The following is a 16,642-nucleotide window of genomic DNA, read 5'->3' on the forward strand; positions in this document are numbered from 1 at the left end:
AATCACACAAGACACCAAGATTTACGTGGAAAACCCTTCGATGTGAAGAGTAAAAAACCACGGGACCAAAAGCTCCACTATAATCACCAAGAGTTACAATATTGTTCTCCAAAATTGGCCACAAAACAAGTGCCAAACAACGAGCAACAACAAAATAAGATTGCACCAAATCTAGAGAATTAAAGGAGCAAAATCACCAATTTCGCAGCTACTGTTCACGACAGCAAAACTGAAGCTGCAGGCCACCAAATCCAACTCTGTCAGTTCCTAATCAAAGATTGAGATGAATATAATATGCTATCCAAAAATCAGCTCAATCTGACAAGAAACGAAGCGGGAATCGCAATTTAAAGTTGGTTGTTAGGGCTGAATTTTTTACTGCGAAAAACTGCTCTCTTTCTCTCTTTTTGGCTGCTGAAAAACTCTTTTTGTGTATATGAAAATAAGACCTAAATAGGCTTATATTTGCCTCATAAGAATGAGCCTATGGGCAAAAATGGATTTGTCCAAATTGGGTTTTTATTTATCCACATAGGAAGGGAAAAAGACCCATAACCCAACAGAAAGGACCATATAGACTAAACTATTTATTTTTTTCTTTGAAGGGTCCAGTTTTTTTTTTAATTATAGGAAAAAAAGGAGTTCACGTGAGTTCTTTCCACGTGGCTTAAAACACAATGCTTACTTATCCAACTTGCTAACCTCTTGGGTTCCTTTCGTGTAATTATTATTTATGACTCATTTCTTTATACTCTTTAACTTAATTATATCATATATAAGTAATAACTGACCAGGGAATTTTTGAAAAAGAAACTATAAAGTAATACCGTCCTTATTTAATTAAATTACCTAAAACAAATCACTTGTAGGTGCGGAGTTAATTCGTTAATTGCAAATTGAATTAATAACTTCAATTTAGAATAGAGTGATTTTTAGGAGTAAAACTTTAAATATAAATATTAAATTTTAAATTTGCCTTATTTTATTTTCTAATTCTTCTAAATTTTGTTGACCAATTTACTTTTTGATATTTTAATTATTTGTATGGGGAGAATATATATATATATATATATATATATATATATAAGCACTTTTATTATAATTATAATATAAAAATATGACCAATGAAAATTCATTTGATATCAATTTATTTGAAATTTGATGAATAGTTATTGTTAGGGTTGCTCTCAAATCAAATTAAAACAAAATTTAACTTGAATTGACACAACATGACAACCTCTTAAACTTCCTTTAATTCAGCCACTAATTGGGCTGACAATTTATAAAAAAGGTACAGATATATGAATTTCTTTCATATTATTAGTGCAATTTAATTTGTCTAACAAGTTATCATTTGTTTTTTGATATTATGATTTCAAGGTTGATGTGATCATGTGAAATAGCATGATAGTACAAAATATTTTATACCATAAGGACAGATGGATCAGCAAAATGGATAGTAATTATTTAATTGTGATATCTAATAAAAGAAGTAACCTTGAGAATTAGCAAATTAAAACGAAAATATGTGTTTAATCATAATTAAGGAATCGTTTGATAGAGTGTATTAGAAAATATAATGCATGCATTAGGTGTGTGTATTAGTAGTATCTTATTTAGTACACCATACACTTTTACATGTCACATATAACCAATGCAAGCATTTGTTATGAACTCTATTGTGTATTAAATATTTAAGTTGTATATTACGAATATCAAGAAATTCTATGTATTACTAATACACAATTTTATAACACTTGCATTAGATTAAATAATTACAAAACTACTCTTAAAGTCTTTTCATTTTCTTTGTTGTCATAAGTTAATAATTACAAAACTTACCCTTAAAGCCTTTTCATTTTCTTTGTTGTCATAAGTTTTTGTTTTTATTTTGATTTGTTTGGTGTCTTTTAATTTTTTGGTGTCTTACCTCTTAAGTATTTTTTATTTTTTTTAAATATATATATATATATATATATATATATGTATATAATTTATATATTATTAATCAAAACTTTTATTATTATAACGATAAATTTGATTAAAAAAATTATTTATCAACTTTTCATAAAAATACTCGGACACAATAGTATAAGTATAATATTATTTTTGAAGAAAAAAAGAATTAATGATGTTTTAGCAAAGAAATTTTTTGATGTTTTAGCAAAGAACTTTGTTGCAAAGGAAGTATACATATAAATAAACTGTGAAAGATATATTTGTAAACTTATATTTTTTAATAGAAACCATGCAAAATTTGTTATTTCCAATATATGAAATCAAATAATATATAAGAAATAATAAGTGCATAACTAATGTAAGGCATTACTAATATACCCTATTTTACATTTCTCTTGTACACGTTTTTTTTTTTACAAAACATATGTATTATATTCATTGACTTAATATAGACCTCGATGCTAATAATTTCTCATATATCTGTAAGATATCTTTTGTATATCTGCACGAAAGAAATATTTTATTTAAATAACCACTAATATAATGTTATACTCTAATAGACTACAAAATTTATTAGTAAATACGAACAGTAGAACTTTCTGGGACGTTCAATTTTTTGATCGTTTATTTAACTCGTTATAACTTTGCGTTTTATTTTGTACAAAATCTAATACTTAGGTAATTCAACGAGAAAAATTGCATTTGGCTTTTCTTCCACTTCAGCATGCAAACATATGACTTAAATTTCAACATAGGTTTCAGTTATATATGATTATAAAGTGTGATAAACATAAAACTTGTTTTTTTTACATAGATTTGTTAAATTTATTAGTGTTTAATAAATTGATGAACGACATTTATTCTTTACAATAAATGAAACTAAATAAAGCGAATACAAATTAAAGGAAGAAAGTGGAGGGGTTAGAGCCACGTGAAGATTGTTAACTAACCTGGGAGTCGGAGGTTGTAGCCTGCCTTATCACCGACCCCACCATCCATCGACACCCATTCAAAAGCGAGTACTCAAATTATCCCATCAGCTATTTGTACTCGCACTCGAAATATCACGCGCCCCTCTTCCTTCTTTCCTCCATTTCTCCAATTTCCCTAACTTCTCTCTCTCGCATCGAATTTCTCTTTTCTCTCTCTAAATTTCATTTTCTTCTTCCTTTCTTTCTTTTTCTTTTCTATTCTATATAAGATAAGAAAAGAATGTCGTCGGCCGGAGCAGATGGTGGCGGAGGCGCTGCCGGAAATCAACCACAGAATTACCATTGCTACCAATGTGAACAGACAGTTACCATTACGCCATCACCAAATTCAGAGCTCTCATGCCCAAATTGCAATGGTACGTTTTTAGAAGAATCGGAAACCGCACCACCTTCCAACCCTAATCCTAATACTCATCCCTTCTTCTCCGCCGCCACTACCGATGACCTACCTTTTGGAGGTGGATTTCCGATTGTTTTCTCTTCAAACGCTGCTTCACCTGCCGGTGGTGCTGTCGGTTTTGATGATCTTTCTGCTTTATTTGGAGGTATGGCTGGTGGTTCCGCTGGTTTACCAGGTCGATCCCCCAATCAATTTGACCCTTTCGCTTTCCTAAACAACTATTTTAGTAGTATGAGGGGTGGGAATATTCAGTTAATCTTCGAGAATCATCCTGATGGAGGCGGTGGTGGAGCTGGTGGTGATTTTAGGATTCCGGGGAATCTAGGTGACTATTTTCTAGGGCCTGGGCTTGAGCAATTGATTCAACAGCTTGCTGAAAATGATCCAAATCGTCATGGTACACCTCCAGCTGCAAAGTCGGCTGTTGCTGGGCTTCCAGATATTAAGATCACTGAGGAGTTGTTGGATTCTGATTCATCTCAATGTGCAGTTTGTAAAGATACTTTTGAACTCGGCATGGAGGCAAAGCAGATACCTTGCAAACATATATACCATAAGGATTGTATAATGCCATGGCTGGAGTTGCACAATTCTTGCCCAGTGTGTCGATATGAGCTGCCTACTGATGATCCTGATTATGAGAACAGGAAGACATCACAGCAGCAGACTGCCAATACTAGTAATACAAATACAAACACTAGTAATAATAATACCAACAACAACAATACTGGTGTGATGTTTGGGGGTTTAGAAGGTGGGGGAGATCAGGACAGTTCTCAGACATCTAGTTCAGGGGAGAGGAGGCTTAGGATACCATTGCAATGGCTTTTCAGGGGACTTGGATCACCTGCTGAGACGAGCAACAGTGGAGGAGCAACCAATGATGCTAACAATCGCAACAACAACAATGCTCCTAGTGGGGAGTCTAATCCAGGTTCTGGAGGGCAGCCGAGGCAGGAGGATCTCGATTAAAGTATGGAGTAGAGTTCTGAGGTTTTCTCCAAATCTTGCATGTTCATAGTTGTTACATTAAGTTTCTTGTATGCTAGTATTCCAGAATTAAAAGTGCCCCATCCTTGTAATATATGGGAATTTCGGAAAATAATGTTTTTGATTGTTGATCATTTGCTTTGAGTTAGCCTTGAACGTATAAAAGATGATTGAAATCATCCACACATTAAATATGACACAAGACCTATAGTAAGACTATCTATTTTGACGGGTGTTAGATGTAACTAAAGATGTGATTGAACAAGATTTTTCAGTAGTCAGTCCACTTCCTTCAACATCAGTTTGGCTTAGCTTTAGCACCTTATCGTTTTGTATCTTTGAGTGGTGAACTATCAATCATGATGCATGATCCATTCTTTTGGAAACTAAAGGAAACAGGTACACAAAGTTGTTGACAAGGAGGGTATGGACTCATTTGGGTAATTTTGTTTTAATTCTTACGAACTGAACAATTAACTTAATGTTCAGTTTGTATAGAGTATCTATCTTAGTTGCTATGTCCTTGGAGCATTCTTAACCAATCTATAGTGAAATTGGCAACTGTTCTTCACCGCTATTACCGTTACGTTTTAAAACAAGTATAATCATTAAACATATATATTCACATTCCTTTTCTGTCTCTTATGCTAAGTTGCTCGGACACGGGTGCGGGTATCCGATGCAGATGTGAATCCGAGGGTTGGATTTGGCAAAATCTAAATTTTACAATTATGAGGTACGGATCTAGGTATAGATACGGGCAAATAATCCAAGATATATAAATAGAGCTAAAAAATATTCTAAATTCGGAAAGATCTTCTAGGTCGTCTTCTCCAAGACCCCCCAACTTCTTCTATCTAGCTCTCTGGTTCTTCCCCTCAAAAATTAGAAAAAGGTAGTGATTCAAGGCCTTCCACCAACTCTCCTTACAGATTGTTGCTACTGTCTGCCAAAAGTAAGAACACAACTGCTTGAATTCATAGTTTCTCTATGTTTGGCTTGAAACGTGAAGCAGCAAATATTGATCAAGAGGAAAAGCTAAAAAGGAGATTTTGAGAAACCAAAATTATAATTTTCCCCCAATTTTGTCCATGGTCTCTGGTCAAAGTTTCCAATGGTAGGTTGACCGAATCCCACATGTATCCCACACCCGTCTCATGTCGACACGGGTGCGCTAGCAAAAATAAGAAATCCTCACAACTTAGCTCTGATGTCCTTGCTGGAGGAAGTAGACATATGTTCTACTGAATACAATGTGTATTTCAAGTCGAAATGTGCTATTCACTTGGCTGACATTTTTCTTCCCGCATATTTATGACTCAGTTCCTTTACGTTGTGATTATTATTTTTTGACATCTTGTTTTTCAAGAGGTAGGGTGTGTGAGTCTCTTTGCTCCCATCTCTCTCATATTGCCACTAGAAAAAAGTCTTATCATATTAATGCTATTTTTGTTCCTTGCTCTGTAATGTTCATTCATTGGAATAGTGTAGCTGCATTTTTATCTACTCTAGTTCAGGGCTTATCCTTTTTTTCCTTAGCTCAAAGCTTATCCTATAATGTGTCTTGGGATCAATTTCAGTTTTTTCAGATCAAGTTATTCTTACCTTCATCATAACTTTAGACATACTTTGGACTTGCTTTTTTTGAAATATCGTCCTTAGCATGTTTGTTTTTTCCCAGATTCTTCTTACTCTTTTAAACATCCTTCTCATGTCATGGTGACTTCTCTTAACCTCCCCAGGAGCTCCCCACTTTGCTCCCTTGTATGTCATGGTGATTTAATTCTCAGCAAAAACGGGATTAAAGAGATGAGAGGCCCCTCAAAAGACTGGGGAAATGCAATTGTGTAAATTTCCATTGTGGTTACTGTTTTCATATATGCATTTTGCATTCTCACTTTGTGATTCAGCAATGTGGAAGTGTTGTATATCCCGGCTGAGGTGACAGTAATTTTTTTGTTATTCTCTTATCATGTTTCAAATTGGTGCTTAAAGAGGCTATTTAGCAGTCATGTATTGTTGTGCAGTATCATATCTCTATCTGTAATGACTTGCTTATTGGATTTTCATCTTTCATCTTCTGGCAGGATAGCCGTTGTATCTCAAGTGTGTACCAAGTTGTAAAAGTAAGCGAGAAGTAGATAGTGTGCCAGTTATAAAGATTGTTGATAGAAAAAAGAAGGTTCAGTCCAGTTTCACATTATTGTATATTTTTTAAAGTTCAAGTCTGCAGTTCTCTCCTTTACAATTTTATCTGTTGGCTTTGAAGGTAATTATGGTTGCACTAAATCAATTAGATATTGGAGCTCGTCATCTTAATATCTTACAAAAGCAAAAACTAATGTTACCAGTGATACTTGGAAACTTGAAAAGGAATTGCCGTATATTCCCTTGTATCCTATTCTAATGCCAACATATTCATTAAGATTCTTGATTTGACGATGAGTTGATATAATATATGTAATATTGAATCCACCTAATGGACTTCTAAAGATAATAGTAAGTATTAGAATTGAATAAATGTCAACGTCAAGAAAGTCAGGATCAAATGGTTGTTGCAAATGTACATTGTGTTGCCAAACAAACCACAGTTGTGGTTGAATAAAAGTACAAGACGATGAAGGCGTACTATTTAGTATTAACTAACATACGCAAAATATAGACACAAGTTTTGTACAAGTTATTTGGTTGTCCCGTTATTTTCTTAAGTTGATGTCTTGTCTAGTGCTATATATGTATAATAACTATTTAACAGCCAAACCAGCAAAGTATTTTTTTATCTTTGATCTGTTTCCACTCAACTTTGGAGTAAAGACCAAATTAGGTAGTCGTAGAGTAAGTTTTAGATCTCACTGTGATAAAACCAAACGGATGAATTACTGTCATACTATTCTCAAACTCCTCCTTACCAAGAAATATTTCAGACAAACTACTCAAGAAGACTTGCTATTAAATATTACACTGGTCATATTAGTGAGAGAGTCATACTACAAAAAGAACATCCCAGGCAACTGGAGCCATAAACTTCACCCTCGATTAAAAGATAAGATAGAAAGCAGTAATCTATATCATCTATCTAATGCTTTCAAAAATTGAATCCTCATTACAGCCGCAGAGATGGAGAAGACATCCTGTTTATTACTACCACCTGTTCTTGGGTGCTTTAACTTTATAAATTCTGACTATCCAATTAGAAGTCGTGAACGCCTCTTCCAAGTATTCAAGTTTGATGTCCTTGTTTCCTATTTCAACTCCCCTGGCTCTATCATATCTGGACCATAAAGAGACATTGGGGAAGGCATTAGTATTCCAGTAATAATGTCTCTAATATTCTTCAAATAAGCCATAAACCCACAAAAGTTTCAAAACAAGTTGGATTAGTACTAAAAAATTAAACGTTTCTGTTGTTTCCTGGAAACCAATTTGATCTCTAAAAGAAACAAAAAGGGATGTCCTCAGTACAAAATCAACATGTCATTCTGATAGTTGTATTTGCACACATACAAAAATGTCTGAAGTGTTTTAAGCTTCAATGATATTTTTCCACATCTTTTTTTCTAAAACTCTAATTTTCATAAAGCAAATCCTAATGTGCAGAGTTTATTTTAGAAAAACCCAAACCCAGATCAGATCTAACAAAACAAAACCCTACAAAACAAATAAGAATCTCTGTGGAAACAGCAGAATTTGTAACTTCATGTTAACCATTGTCAGAATGTTAGGAATCACAATTTGGTAACCTCATTTATCCTATGATTATCTTTCGCCAACTCCCACCCTACCACTTGTTCCCAAAAGCGCAAAAAAGGGGGCTTAATAATTCTAATTTTTTTTTGATAACCGAGAAATCCGTCTCTCACCCGCCCTTTGGACCAATCACAGCCTTCTAAACTCGGTGGATAATGGAAACGCCCCTCTACCCTTCTCCACTTAAATACCGGGCTTCGCTTTGCGTGGTGTGGGGCTTGAACCTGCAACCTAAGCCACAATCCTCCACCTTTTACCACTCGAGCTAGGCCTTGGGGGCGACTTAATAATTCTAACTGGAAATATGTATGATATCAATAATGCTCTAATAGATCCACCACAAAACCAGAAAGCACAATGATGCCTCTGATGATAATGAGGAATAGTGAGGTAAGTAACTTACCCAGGAGGCTGGCCATATTCTGTTGTCAGCTCACCAAAGCGATAATAAGATAGCTTGTACCTAATCATGAAACATCAGTTGTATAAAATCAATCTCTGTGTATGAGAAGGAAGAAAGAGATTTAATACTATATGAACTATGACAAACAGAATTTAGACAAAAAATAAACTTCAGGAACCAAAATATGTTAGAAAGTAACAACAAAATGTAATAGGGTGCGCTCAAGTGACCAAAATACTGTTGGACAAGGATGAACCAATATACACAATGAGTCATGAGTAAAGGGGAACTCACATCAGACAGTTCAACATCTTAGGCGCAGCACCTTTGTCAACACGATACTCGCCATTAACAAGGTAATCTGGTTCTTTGATGACGGGAAAAACTCCGCCACCTATCCTCACCATCCACAAGAATCTAGCATGAAATGGATGATTACAATTAAATTAGAATGAAGTCACAAGATAAGACCATCATTAAAGAAAGAACACGAGGAGATGAAACCCTATACCCTATACAAAAAAATATTTATCAACATACTAGTATACGTGAATATTTTTTTATAAGACATCTTTATATGCTTACACGGAAAAACTAATAACAAAAAAAGGTGAAAAGAATTTCACTGTAGGCCTGACATTACATATTAAGGAAAATAAGATACAGCACATGAGGTGAAATATTAGCAACCATGCTTCTTAAAAAAAAGTCCTTACTTGTTTATGTCATCAGATGAATACCCAGTTACACCTCCAAACACAACCAATACATAATCCACATCCAGTGATCTCATTATTTCATATGCTTCATCCTCATAAGATGACATTGCTCTTCCTACTGTAGCTATATGTGTGTTGTTCCAGGTATTATTATCCACAATCACAGTCCTGTTTCCCATGGCAGTGATCTGATAACCATAATCCCACCAAGACATCACCTTAGCATCCTGAGGGGTGTTTTGCCTCAGCCAAAAATATGCTTCACGGTAGTCATCGAAGATAACCCTATTCCCGTGGGCACCCCTGGCAGCTAGGACAATGGAGGGAGATGAGTATGCCTCTGACGTCACCCATGTGCAATGGATTGCATATCTAGTCAGCAAATAGAAAGCACCAACAAGCAATGCAATTGCTCCATTCTTTTGGTAGGGCAAAGACTGATCAAGCGCACCCTGTTTTAGTCATAATTATTTACAAAAGCAAGTTAGTTATAGGCCACAACTACTACTAGTTCCAAAATCAATTATGGTTGCAAATTTCTTGTTCACATCACCTCATTTGAAAGAAAATGCAGGAGTTGACAAGTCATATCATATACTTAAAACAGTTAATTGCACGCAAAAAGATCAAATGTCATTACACTTATACTTTAGCCGAAGTACTTTATTTTTGTATCTAGAACAAAAACACACTTGAGCGAAACTTCAATTCTACTGTTTTATCATTTTACATGACCTTTTTGGTGTACACAATTCAATGTAAATTTATTTCAGAAATAAAGATCTTCATGCCGTTAATAACACTATAGTAAAGAGACAATTCAATGTAGCATATACAAATTTTGAACTCAGCCCCATCCCATCATCCATAATTAGTGCACTGACAACTTAACAGAAAAAAAAGCAGAAAGATAAGGAGAATCTCACAGCAAGAACAACCAATTCAGCTCGGATGACTTGGTGGTTAAAGGTAACACATCTTGCTTCATGAGTAAATATAAAATGAAAAGGGTTTCATAATTATATCATATTACCTTTTGGGCAATTATTAACTTTGCAAAAGAATTGGTATTCAGTAATACATGGAATAAAAGTTTGCTGCACTTCTTTGCACTACATTATTGGATCAGACAATAGCCAACCCGAAAAGGGATTTGCATAGAAGCAGATAATAACACAACTAGAGTAGCTGGAAATCAAAATAATTGGCTACTGTTTCCTAAATTCATGAACATTAACTTCTAATAGTCAGTAGGTATCAATTTAGTTGCTTGCACATATTAAGACCTCTTGGAACATAGACACATTACACAAGGAAGTTAAATAACCAAACACCGTATGTAGACCATTTAAGAGAAATTGAGTTAAGAGATGGCATAAAAAGGGGGAAAAGAATGTGTTAATGTTTCAGAGAAGGCAGCATATTTCAAACTTGAATGAAATTGAAGAAACAAGAAGAACAAATTTTACCCTTCTCTATAGGGATCCTTTCAGACGTGTCCATTCAGACAAACCATCAAATAAAATTCTGTTTATTAAATGACTCCTAAACTATTTAACACCAAAGATTTGGTTCCTGCTAATGTCTTTTAAGCTACTTAAATTAGTAGCAGTAAGAAGTTTGCATCGACTGGCTTCTTGTTAAGAAGATATAGAATCATCGTGTAATTTGAAGTATTAGGGAAAAACAATAACTAATCATATTCAGTGATGCTACCTTTGAGGAAGCCTTTGTGCTAGTTGTTCCTTTGCCGGAGCCAGCTTGAGTAGGTTTTGTTTTTGCCCTCACCAACAGACTTAAATTCTTGATAGTTGCCGAGACAGCAATAGCACTGATGAGGCATACCGCAGGTGTAGCAACAAGAATCAATCGAACCATGACCCCAGCAAAGTACATGCTGGTGAGGCCATACATCACAATAAATATAGTAGCATCCGACAGTCGTTTGAAGCAGAAATACAGACCCGCAGGGAAAAGGATTAGCAATATATGAAAATCAAACATGAAAGATGACCATGCGGTTGGTTGATGCTCTGAAACAGAAGCAATAATGGGAATGTGGTCTTTCGCGTAAGTTGGATCCAGAAGTGAGTAAAACCGACCAGTCCATGGAGAGATATAACCAGAAGCAGTCCCAACTCCAAGAGCAATGACACCGACACTTATAGCACAAGTTAATGTTATCCTTAAGAAAGCTTGAAACAACTTCTGATCATTCAGTAGATGTTTCACCCAATCCAAGAAATAAAACACCTGCAACAAGATCAAAACTTAGTATTGAGAACAAGCTGTACAGCTTCTAAAAGCATCAGCAAAATCCTAACACCAATTGCAAGTCACGAGCAAAGAATAAAAGAACAGGCTGAAGGAGTAAAAGTGTCATGTGAAAAAAATATCCATCGTCCAAACTCCAGATTAGATTTTCATGGGAAAAATATCAAATGTAGAGATGAAAAAATTTACAAGACAAGGAACAGAGATCCTCCGGGGTAAGGAGTTAAGTAAAATGATATGAATTCCCATCAACGACCCCCAAAAAAACTTAGAAATTGGGATAGGGAAATTTCTGCAATTCTCCTGAAACTATGGAGTACACAAGAAACTTGAATGACTAATCCATAGTTATATAAATGATTTAAAAGATAGTCATTTTTATTCATCTATTTCCACTAAAATAACACACGGGACAAAAAGAATACCTGCATCAAGAAAAATACTCCCATTGCTGCCATATGTTCTCCCGACTGTACATGCTGAAAACCCACAAAACGAATTTGCATTGCTAGCAACATTCCTAAAATGTACATGCAGTTGTAAGCCACATATAGCCTCATCGAATATCTTCCGACAACCAAGAGTACCAGCACATACAGTGGAATAAGATTAATGATAAATACATAACCACCCCAAGCTGAAACCATGTAGAAGTACCCTAATGCTGAGCCCAGAGACCAAGCAAGTGAACCTGTTTTCACTGCCTTAACAAATAAATAGAAAGTAAGCAGCAGTGCAAATATAGCAACCCCCTCATTGTCATATGATCCTGCCACCGACCTTGAGATGTAACCAGGACAGATAGCAATCAATGCTGCAGCCACAAGCCCAGCACCTGTATCCCATAACTCTTTCCCAAAGAAGTAAGCAACTAGAGTTGTGTTGGAAGCAAAGAATGGTGCTGTGAGCACACATACCTCACGGATATGGACAGCAAACCTAAAAAAATATCATATTCTTTAGCTCTCAGAGAACGATTCAGTATTTGAAGTATAGCAATAGATATCTCTCAGGTTACAGATACTATTAGCATGAGGATTGAAGACCATCTGAAATTAAAACTACCCAAAATTGACAAAAAAAAAAAAAAGTAGTATACTTAAAGGTAAGTAATTTTTTCTTATGACTAAACTTGCTCTCTATGTCTCTCTTCCAAACAAACAAAAAAATTATTTCTCGGTGACTCATCTCTATATTTGATGTTTCCTAAATTTCTCTAGATAGTTTTCTGGTACGTAAATATTACAGTTTTTTAAAAAAAAAAAAAAGAAAAAAGATTACACCTTTTAAGTCCTCAGCTTATGCAGTAATTTGGTTTGAAAACAAAGAGGCAGAATAACAAAAGCGATACCTGAGGAATCTAAGTATCCAGTAGATAAAGGCAGCAGTGACCATAAGTCCAGGATAAAGCGTACCACCAATGATCCTTCCAAGTGGATACCAACTCTCGGAGTCGAACCAGTTCCAAAACTCGTAAAAACCTTTCTGAGTCAAATACAAGGTCGTCCTATAATTGAAATACGGATCGAATTCATGGATCATGCTCTCATATCTGAGCACACTGAAGAGGCGAGTGATAAATGCGAGAATGTAGACGAGTCCGAGGATCGAAATTCGAAGGAGAAGCTCCTGTTGCTTCGTCTTCAGCTTTAGCGATTTGAGTGAGAAGAATGACTGCGATGAGGAAAGCAGATCCGTTGCTTTCTCCATTTCTGCGAGATTAGATCTACTACTAATTCAGCTCAATTGATGAACAGAGTGCGAATTTTCGATTCGAATTTGCCGAGTTTTGGATCTTTGTTACATTTATGAGCGATGGATCAAAACACAAACCCTACTGAAACGCCAGTGATAGTACTCTATGAATCATGGAAGGATCCTCAGAGCAAGTGTCGAGTCTGACCAATCGACAAAACGTGGAAAAATTTACATAAAAGGGAGGACTTTTACAAGGAGGTATTTAGTCAATGGGCTCTTCTCGTTAGGCCCAATTTTGAGACCCAATCCAGATAAAACTGCTCATTTCCTTTACTAATTATGAACTTAGGGGTGACGATCGAGAAAGTCACAGTTGATATTGGCATGTTAGAATCAAGGTTAAATAAGATTGAATAAAATATTTAATACTAAAATAAGTTATTTGATGAAAAATATGGATATCATCCACAATTGAACCAGGAACTAGTAACATTTTATGCATGTTATCTAAAATCCTTTTAAGTCAATACAAAAAGACTTAGGTAAAGTGAAAATAATATCAAATACAACATAGACTAGTAAAACGATAGTTTCTCATATACATTTTTCCCTTACTTTTGCACGGATAATTAGGGCGGAAAATCATCCAGAAAATTGCCATTTGGCAAACAATACTCAAAACTCCAACCAGCATAATATGGGGCTGATGATGAGCTTTTGTCCAATATTCTCTTTGCGATGAGTACATGCACAATCGATTTTAAACATGTTTTTAATTCAGGTTCGGAGTCAAAAAGGTTAAAATAATTTTTAAAAATTTTAAAAGGGGATATTAATTTTTTTAAAAAACCAAAAGAGCTTTTCTTCTGACAAAATTGATACTGTAATTTTTTTTTTAATATCGTTGCATGTGCAGGGGTTTTAAAAAATAAATAAATAAATAAATTGAAATTGTTATTATAGCAGCGGTTTCTTTATCCTATCTTTGCAGCAAGCCAGCAATAGAGGCTGCCAGCTTTGTTTGCCTCTTTGTAAAAAAAAAGTTTGACAAAATTGTTGTCATGGTAGCGATTTTAAGAAAAAATAAAATTTTTTTTAGACGAAATCGCTGTCACAATAGCGATTTTAGTGTTTTTTTAAAAAAATTAACACGTTAATTTTGTCAAAAGAAAATCGCTCTGTCGGGAACGATTTTGCCCTTTTGGTTAAAAAAAAATATTGATGTATCCTTTTAAAAATTTTCACAATTTCCTTTTGCCTTTTTGGCTTCAAAACTCTTTAATTCAAAGTAAATTTTATCCAAAGGCACTGTCAATTCACTATCTCATTGCCAAAGGCAGTAAAATTTTACATGTAGATGTCTAATGTAAGGGCATAAATGAACTCAATGATGGATCATTAATCTAATCGAATAGGGGTGAGCCCAAGATTTTTCTCTTTGCTGATCAATTTTCCCTATACAGAAACAGTAGAATCGAATTATGCAAACATAGTGTTTCTTTCCTGCAATAAATAAAAACCATAAAAAGCAAAAACCGAAGTAATTACGTAATGGACCATTTTGCAAATGTTTTTGTCATTACGTGTAAAATCTTGAATGTGCTTTTTCTTATTCAAATAAAACATGTAATGCCAAAAAAAGCTTTTATCCAAAGATATTACTTCCACAAGCACTCTACATTTAGGTGGCCTGTGATGAGCTAGCAATAGTGTGGAGGGCTACGAAAGTAGGCCATCATAAATTCATAAGTCGTAACTTGTGCAGATTAGGGACCACACAATGTTTGAGTTTCCACGTTATTTTTCCGGTCATTGAAGTCAAGGTGGGTTAAGTCTCGAAAGTCTACCAGAAAACTCTGGAGCAGTACATTTTATAACAATTCCAAAAGTTCAATACAGAAAGTAGAAATGATACTTGAGTATGAACACACTCATGTTTACTCAAATTCACTTAACAAGTAACACAATCACAAAGGTATTGGATACTGCCAACAAATTTCATCGGAAATCAGTTTAACAAATTAGATTTTACTTTCATAGTCTAATTTACCTCGCTACAATAGACTATCCACTCCCTTCAGCATTTAAAGATATCAGACCCAACCAAAAAAGAAAAAAGAAAAAAAAAAGAATACACCAACTAATGATGCCAGAAATTGACAAGGGTAGGAAAAAAGGCATTATTTTAAATAGGAAGGTAAACGAAGCAGAACAGACCACTATCTCCTTGAACTGCAGTCATTGTCAGCTGAATATCTCATATACAGGTAAGCTGTGGTTTATATACTGAGAGTTCTACTCTCACTATGCTAGAAGTCATGACTCTGTTAGAATATGTCCTTCACTAAACCTCCAAGCACCACCATCTTGCCTCTTCAGAACATACCGAATTTTGTAAGTGCTGCAAGATGATCACCAGGGAACTTTTAGTTGTTTTACATGAAAACAAGCATGGATTCATTCTCAGGTAGAGTGGTGGAACACTTAATTCATGGAGGAATAATTTAAGGAAATGATGCTAAAACAGCTTGTTACAAGATGCTATATTAGAAATGGATAAACATATAACGCAACTAAAGTGAGTAATAAATCCTCAAGTTACTGAACAGATTTGCACTCAAGTTCATTATATGTGAAAAGAACAAATACATTCAGCACCTGACACATCTAGACATTAATTGTACACACTATTATGATTTATTTTTTAGTGGTACTATAATGTGTAGCTAGCTTCAAATTACAACTTAACAGCGAATTTAGTCCTTGCCTTCTTTCAATGGACATGCTTCAAAACCTCAACTTCTTAGAGATGAGCCAATTAGTCCTTACATTACACTAACAGAACAACCAAATGGAAAAGAAATCTAAAAGTTCAACCAGTGTCTGCACTCCACCCTCGATTAACCTGAATACACTCATCCTGCAATTGGACCCCCCCCCACCCCCCACCCCCCCGCACACACACAGAGAGTCAAACTGACATACATGAGCAACTTTCCAACAATTTCTGATTACCTGTAATAATTTGGGTTCTTAAGCTGTGATTCATCCACAAGTTCAGCTGCTTCCTCCAGGATTGCCTCTATTTCTGCCATCTCCTGACCAATCCCATCGGTCAAAATCTCTGCTCGTAAAACTGAAAGTTGGAGCAAAACAAATCTCCAGAAACACGACCTGGTTTTTGCTGCTTCAGACAAGGCTTGCCACTGTTGTACAATTAGAAAGAACAGGGGTCAGCAAGACACTTTTGTGGGGGGAAAACATAGGTTTTAAGTTTTTGACATTCGGTGGACTCAATGAGGTCCAACCTTTCTCCAGAATCACAACATATTAGGAAATAAGACTTACTTCACTAGTCCATCATAACAGATTTGCAGATACATAAAACCAATCTGCTCAGTGAATTCCACACAACCAACATATTAACCCCTCCCTGGGAACTCCCCCCCCCCCCCCCCCC

General features: G+C 35.2%; 3 protein-coding genes across 10 annotated transcripts in view; 1 reads left to right on the top strand and 2 right to left on the bottom strand.

Moving 5' to 3' along the window:
* Window positions 1-3,002: 3,002 nt before the first annotated feature.
* On the top strand, window positions 3,003-6,816 carry LOC107015510 (E3 ubiquitin-protein ligase RING1-like). 7 transcript variants are annotated; one of them, XR_003577241.1, is made up of 3 exons: window positions 3,003-4,344; window positions 6,429-6,523; window positions 6,611-6,816. XR_003577241.1 is itself a non-coding variant. In XM_015215817.2 (2 exons), exon 1 carries the CDS (start codon window positions 3,172-3,174, stop codon window positions 4,321-4,323), a length of 1,152 nt encoding a protein of 383 aa, XP_015071303.1. In that variant the 5' UTR covers window positions 3,003-3,171; the 3' UTR covers window positions 4,324-4,344; window positions 6,434-6,816. The 7 variants fall into 7 exon arrangements, 5 of the variants coding, with proteins under 5 accessions (XP_015071303.1, XP_015071302.1, XP_015071305.1 ...); XR_003577242.1 differs by having other exon boundaries at window positions 3,003-4,324; XM_015215817.2 differs by having other exon boundaries at window positions 6,434-6,816.
* A 413-nt stretch (window positions 6,817-7,229) lies between these two features.
* On the bottom strand, window positions 7,230-13,419 carry LOC107014322 (dolichyl-diphosphooligosaccharide--protein glycosyltransferase subunit STT3B). Its single transcript, XM_015214178.2, has 7 exons — window positions 12,836-13,419; window positions 11,910-12,423; window positions 10,927-11,463; window positions 9,208-9,662; window positions 8,786-8,908; window positions 8,492-8,551; window positions 7,230-7,612 (listed from the first exon to the last, which is right to left on the bottom strand). Exons 1-7 carry the CDS (start codon window positions 13,192-13,194, stop codon window positions 7,483-7,485), a joined length of 2,178 nt encoding a protein of 725 aa, XP_015069664.1. The 5' UTR covers window positions 13,195-13,419; the 3' UTR covers window positions 7,230-7,482.
* Window positions 13,420-15,104: 1,685 nt separating this feature from the next.
* The window catches only part of LOC107014320 (plastid division protein CDP1, chloroplastic), an 8,933-nt gene continuing 7,395 nt past the window's right edge, over window positions 15,105-16,642 (bottom strand). For both annotated transcript variants that reach the window (XM_015214177.2, XM_015214176.2), the window contains exons 12-13: window positions 16,198-16,388; window positions 15,105-15,583 (exon numbers count right to left, since the gene is read on the bottom strand). In XM_015214177.2, coding sequence (XP_015069663.1) covers window positions 15,499-15,583; window positions 16,198-16,388 — 276 coding nt within the window. In that variant the 3' untranslated portion in view covers window positions 15,105-15,498. The remainder of the gene's footprint in view (window positions 15,584-16,197; window positions 16,389-16,642) is intronic.

Source organism: Solanum pennellii, chromosome 3 (assembly GCF_001406875.1).
Source record: "Solanum pennellii chromosome 3, SPENNV200".
Taxonomy (NCBI): domain Eukaryota; kingdom Viridiplantae; phylum Streptophyta; class Magnoliopsida; order Solanales; family Solanaceae; genus Solanum; species Solanum pennellii.

Bases quoted from the DNA above. Each gene is read 5' to 3' on its own strand.
- LOC107015510 (XM_015215817.2), top strand. From the start codon at position 3,172: ATGTCGTCGGCCGGAGCAGATGGTGGCGGAGGCGCTGCCGGAAATCAA.
- LOC107014322 (XM_015214178.2), bottom strand. From the start codon at position 13,194: ATGGAGAAAGCAACGGATCTGCTTTCCTCATCGCAGTCATTCTTCTCA. The intron at 12,424-12,835 runs GTATCGCTTTTG...ATATTTTTTTAG, and splicing joins TGGATACTTAGATTCCTCAG to GTTTGCTGTCCATATCCGTG. The intron at 11,464-11,909 runs GTATTCTTTTTG...ATCTTGTTGCAG, and splicing joins GAGTATTTTTCTTGATGCAG to GTGTTTTATTTCTTGGATTG.